The sequence below is a fragment of the Colobus angolensis genome, unplaced genomic scaffold, assembly GCF_000951035.1.
Source record: "Colobus angolensis palliatus isolate OR3802 unplaced genomic scaffold, Cang.pa_1.0 Scaffold66, whole genome shotgun sequence".
Taxonomy (NCBI): domain Eukaryota; kingdom Metazoa; phylum Chordata; class Mammalia; order Primates; family Cercopithecidae; genus Colobus; species Colobus angolensis.
In genome coordinates this window covers 2755228-2761105 of record NW_012120265.1, presented here as the reverse complement: position 1 = coordinate 2761105, position 5878 = coordinate 2755228, and the positions used below count along the sequence as shown (strand labels likewise).

Below are 5878 nucleotides of genomic sequence, written 5' to 3'. Positions count from 1 at the left end.
TGGGAAGGGGGGGTGGGAGATGCGGAGATGGGGCGGGGGAGCTGAGCTGCGGCAACCGCGGGGTGCGAGTCGGGCAGGGCAGGTGCATCACGGCCCCCGCCGTCTATCCCATCGCAGGGATCCCAGGACACCTCCCTGGTGCCCACCGGCGGGGGATCTCTGCTGGCGCTTGGTGCCAAAAGGAAATATATAGGGGGATGGGATGGAGGGGCCTATTCGCCAGGGATGTCCGGGAGAGCGGAAAACCTGGAGGAGAAGGCGATGTGTGCGCCTACCACTCGGGAAAGAGGAGAAAGGGGTGTTCAGGCTACAAGGGTCAGCGAGGGTCCTGAGGCGAAGAGCTTGTTGCAGGAGGAGGGAGGGCGATGGGGCTGGAGTCCAACCAGGGAACGGAGAGGGAGGAAGGTGAGGGTCGCAGGACCCGGCAGCCGAGGCCTGGCATCTTCTCCTTTGACACCCAGGTTAGAAAGGAGACAACTCGTGCGCAGTTTGCCTCCTCAGGGAAGCCCTCTGAGCCCCTCCCTTGCTCCTTCAGCCTCGCCTGCCTCTGGCCCAGCCCTGATCCACTGACCTAGGGGATCTGACCCTATCTCCCCAAGGCTGGAGACCCCTGGGCTGGGGCTTAGTGGGAGGGGACACAGAGGTACCCTCAGGGGCAAGGGGAGGGGGAAATGCTAACATTTCTAATTCTCGTGGGAAAACGGGGCAAATAGTGACACTTCTGACTTCCATAACTATCACACCCCAGGGCGATGGACTGTAGCCCCAGGAGCCGAATCTCGGGTTAGGGGGTACCCCCAGCTTCCTTTCCGCCAGGCACGGGAGTGGGGACGCCCCTCTAAACCCGGATCCTCTGCAAAGATGCCCCCGCTTTCGCTGGCATGCCTGGCACAGGTGCCTGCAGAGCCGCGCAGCCGCCCGTGGGTCCCCCACCTACGCTCCGCCCCTGTAGACCGGGCGACAGCCTCGCAGGGTCGGCGGGTCAGAGGGCGGCTCAGGTTCCGGCCCGGGAGGAGGGTGTCCCGGGTGGGGGCCTGGCGCACCCCCTCCCCCGGCCTGCGGCCGCGCTTTCATCTCAGCTGCCCCGGGCCGGCCCCCACGTGGCTTAATCAGGCGCGGCTGTGCCTGGCGGACCCCGAACATCTGGATCCCGGTGCGGCCCCTCCCCCGCCCCGCCCCGCCCCTCCCCTCCCATGCTAGGCCGCTGCGACCCTGCGGCTAGCGCCTCCAGCCCGCACTTTGCGCCAGAATCCAGCAGAATTCCGCTTCTAACCCATCCGCGCGCCAGGTCCGCACCTTGGGAAACAGCCCTGTGCGTTGTGACCAATACTGTCCCCCATGTCACAGGTGGGAAATTTAGCCTCCGGGACGCGTTGGCAAAGACAGTATTCAAGCCCACACATGTTAATTCCAGAGGCCCGCGTGCGCCTAACCCCTCCACAATTACTGTCCTTCATTCATTCCAACAAAACACTTTTTCCTGCAATAACCGTATAAGATAGGTACCAGCAGCGTTGCCCTCTTATACGGGTGAGGAAACACGCTCAGACTGCAAAGTGGTTCTGTTCAGGTGACAGGGAGAGAAGCAAAGAAAAGCCAGGAGAGCCCTGCCAATGATGGGAGGGGACCTTTGGGCATAAGAGGCATTGTTTAAAGCGCATCAGGGAGGAGGGACACCCGCGCCCTTTCGCAGAAGGAGAAACTGAGGCTGGAGGCGACCCAGGTCGCCCGAGGGGAGAAGGGAAAGAGGCTGATTGCCTCCCACCCAGCCCCCTTTCCGCTGCACTAGGCCGCTGGGGGGGTTGAGCGGAAAGAGGACTTGACCCCGGCCCCCAAGGTGAGCCCCCGCGCCCCTCCTGCTGTTCCCGGGGGAGCCGGTCCAGGTGAGGGGCGGGCGGGCCGGCGGGCGGCCAGGGTCGGGTTTCAGGAAATCCGCCGACATTCCTTCGGGGCTTAAGAGGGAAAGTTGACTCGGCGCCGCCCTCGCCCCCCCCCCACTTCCTACCCCCCGGGGCGGCCTGGCCGGGGGCGGCAGGCGGGGGGCGCTGAGGCCGGCCTGGGCGTGAATCAGCGGCAGGCCAGGCGTCCGGGAAGCCACAGCAGCCGAGGTCAAGGCAGGCAGCGGACAAGCGCCCTTTGTCCCTGGCCGCCCTCACCACGACCCTGCTGACCCCCACCTCCAAGCAGGGTACAGGCTGGGGAGGAGGCAGGGTACCATGGCGCCGGTGGTTGTTGCTGAGGGTTGTTGGGGGAGTAAGGAGGGATGTGGCTGCCCCCCTAAAGCAGCTGGTGCCTCCTGGGATCCAGGCTTCAGAGGCTTCTCAGGGTACAGATGGGCAGGGAAACTGGCCTCCCTGGGGCAGGTCTGCAACTTTCCAGGCAGATCCCCTAGGCAGGTCTGCAACTGCCCAGGCCCCGCCTCCAGTTCCTGAAGTCCAGAGCGCATTAAACTGAGGACCCAGGCATCCCTTCTCTCCAGGCTCAGCCTCCAGGGCAGAAATTATAAAGCCTGGGGTACACACAGGCCCTACTTTCCTATGCCACAGACCCTGAACCAGGTGTCCAGACCCTCACTGCCCCTTAATTCCTGAAAGCACCTGCCTGGAACACCAGGCAGCTAGTCCCATACTGGGGGGGTCCTGAGCACGGGGCTTTCAGAATGGGAGAGGCAGCTCTCAGCCTTGCTCCCTCTCAGTGGTTGTGGGTCCCCACAGGACCCTGAAGATGCCATTTCCACTGCCCCCTCCCTGGTGCACCCTCAGTGCCCTGGAATCATGAGGGAGCTGGGGATGGAGGCCCCCCCAACCTAATACCTCTAATCCAGAAGTGACCTTTTTGAGTGGAGGGTGCAGGACTAAGGAGGGGTCCCTCCCCCACCCCAAGGGGAGGCCCTCCCTCTGCCCGAGGGGAGGCCTTCCCTCCATCTGCCCCTTATACGTTCCCAGCCAACTTCAAGGACTTGGGTCAATATTTGTCAGAAGTTCCGTTGACGCTAGCTCCCTTTTGTCCTCAAGGAGATGATGGAACTGGGGAGGAATGGGTTAAACTTCTGGGGGCCCTAAGGGCACTCTGGGGTCAACTCCCTTTCCCTCAAGTCAAAGATGTGGGGTAAAGGTCACCCAAAGGCAAAGGTCACACTCCAGGGTGGGGCTGGGCAGGATTGTAAAATGGTCCCTCCCTTTCTACGGGTAAGAACAAGAGAGGGATGTGTACTGGCTAGGGTCACACAGCAATACAGAGAGTGTGTTCCAGGCTAGAACCCCAGGCAGCATGACCTGCTGGGACTGAGTTTTCTTGCTACTTGGAGGGACTAAGAGTTCTCCATCCTCTGCTTTTGCAAATATTTAGTGAGTGCTTTGCTTTCAGCCCCCACTGGGCCCACCATGGGGTCCAAAGGGGCTGAGGCTGCCCACAGTCTAAAGAAAATCAGTTGCACAAGAAATGAAATGGTTGGAAGAGTTGTGTTTCAAAAACAATAAAACAAAGTGAAGAAGAGGGAGAGTGCTGGGGGAAGGGTGGAGGGCCTCTCTGAGGAGGTAGTACTGGACCTGTGACCTGATGGAGGAGAAGGAGCTAACTGGGGAACCTGTGGGGAACAGCATTCCAGCAGAGGGAACAGCGAATACGCAGAAGCCCTTCGACAGTAACAAGTCTGGTATGTTTGGAGAAACAGGGCTCCAGTGGCTGGGGCGGAATGAGGGAGAGGAGGGGGAAGAGGAGAGGAAAGAAGAGGAGGGGAGAGGATGGTGAGAGGGTGGCAGGGCAAAGATCTGCTTTTTCTGCTTTTAAAAGCTCCCTTTGCCTGGTGTGCAGAGGAAGGCAGAAGGGTTATCAGAGAAGCCCCGGAGCAGGCCGGGAAGCATCCCTGAGGGGGACCGTGGGGCCTGGATCTGAATGGGGTGGGGAGAAGGGGTCGGCGTCTCAGAATGGAGATGTGTTTTGGAATCAGAGCCAGCAGGATTTGCTGATGAATTGGACATGAGGGATGAGCGAAGGAGAGAGTTGTCACGTGTACTTCCAGGTCTCTGGCCTGAGCACCTGGATGGATGGGGGAGCCCTTTCCCAAAACCAAAATGACTGGAAGAGAAGTAGAAATGGAGGGGGGAACAAAATCAAGGTTTTGCTCCAGAAGCCTGAAATCCTCCCAGAAGTGGGTGAGGCGTCTCTTCCCGGAAGGGGGTGAGAGCATCTGCAAACAGGAGCCATGGGGGAGTAGTGGTGAGTATCCTAAAAACTCAGTTCCAGCCAAGAACTGCCACCTCCACCTAACCATCTGGGTCCCCTGGCAGGTAGGACTATGGCTCCATGTTTCAGAGGGGACAAGCAGGCCTGGGGGTCACCTCTGCTCCAGGAGATCCTCCAGTGCTGTGCTAACGGCTTGGATTGTAGAGACTTCTGCTGCCTTGCGTCTTCCCACGGAAGCTTTTAGGCTGGGTGGTGCCCACTGTGCAGAGGAAGAAACTGAGGCACAAAAGGCCTGGTTTCCCAAAGTAAATGGCAGCGTCTCTCCTTGTCTCTCTTCTCCATCCAGCGTTCAGATGGGGCAGGGGCGCCCTGGGTCGGTATAGGCTCCCATCCCCCAATCTTGTTTTTTGATAGTCTGGAGTCTGAACTGGAGATTTAAGTAGAAGAGGGTGGGGCTTCAGTATTGGGCAGAAAAATGGGGGCTCCTGAGCCCCCCTGAGACAGTTTTGCCCCCTTGATTGGTTGGGGACCTGGGGAAAGAATCCAAGCCTCTAAGGGACTCCTAGAAAAGGGGACTTGGAGCCGTTCCGTTCCCTGGGCGCTGCAGCTGGGGGCGGGGCTGCGACCCAAAGTGGGTAATTGCACCCCCCAACTCTCATTTCAGGCATCTCCATCCGCAGCAGCCTTGGAGGCCAGGAACCCTTTATTCCTGGGCGCCCGCATGGGGTGGGGACCGGGAGGAGGGAGATGAGACGCCCGGGCCGGGAGGGGTCCCGAAACTCGAGCAATGGCCAAAAATAATAACACGGAGAAGGCTCTTTGCGCAAAAGAAGGAAGACAAACTGCGTCGCTCCGGGCAGCCGGCGTTACCTGAAGTCGGCGGGCGGCGGCCGCCGGAGCGATTACTCACCGCGTGGCGCACCCCACCCGCGGGCCGCTGAGTGGATTTTTCCGTGGCGGGGTGTGAATAGGTCCCGGGGGGAGAGCTTCTTACCGCTCTCCTCCTGGGAATCCCTACTACTGCAGTGCGGGACCCAGTTCCCGCGTAGGCCTGGGTCCCCGCTCCCACAGGGGACTACGTCTCCCCGTCTGCCCACGCAGGAGCTCCCTCTCGAGGCCCCCGGGGCACCCAGAGCAACCTCAAACCCATCCCGCGCGCAAGGGGGACAGCGCAGCCAGGGAGAAGGCGAAGGACTCCGTGCCTTCCTGCTTTTTCTCCTTTCTTCCAGCAAAGCCTGGGGCCGAGGCAACTCGCGGAGAATCGAAAAGAGGAAGGATGAGGTGGGAGGGCTGGGACCCGCGCGCCGAGGGCGTGGGGCTGGGGGTGACTTTTAGGCCCCTGGGAAGGCAGAGGGGCTGGAGATGCGGGTAGGCGGGACTCAGGGACCGCTCGGTGGGGGGGCGGGGCCAGAGCTGGGGTGGGGGCCGAGACAGAAGATTGGGCGGTGGAGGGGGGAATGGAGGAGCTGGGGACCGAAGGGGCCACTGAAGAGGCACTGGGCTGAGAGGAGGGTGCAGGGAAGTGGGCAGGGTTATGGAAACGGGATTGCGGGTGCCGGGTCCCAGACTGGGGGTGGGAAGCCTGGAGCTGGCAGGGTTGGAGAGGGAGGTCCTGGGCCGGTAGGGGTTGAGTAAGGGGGCTCTGGGCCGCGGGATAGGGCGCGCGCGGTTCGCGGAGGGGCGGAGGCCGGAC

At 61.3% G+C, this 5878-nt stretch overlaps 1 protein-coding gene across 1 annotated transcript in view; it reads right to left on the bottom strand.

The window, feature by feature from the left end:
• TMEM59L (transmembrane protein 59-like) overlaps positions 1-1942 on the bottom strand; it is a 10842-nt gene extending 8900 nt beyond the window's left edge. The window contains exons 1-2 of the mRNA XM_011925917.1: positions 1766-1942; positions 147-246 (exon numbers count right to left, since the gene is read on the bottom strand). Of these exons, the coding sequence (XP_011781307.1) occupies positions 147-246; positions 1766-1942 (277 nt within the window). The remainder of the gene's footprint in view (positions 1-146; positions 247-1765) is intronic.
• Between the last annotated feature and the right edge of the window lie 3936 nt (positions 1943-5878).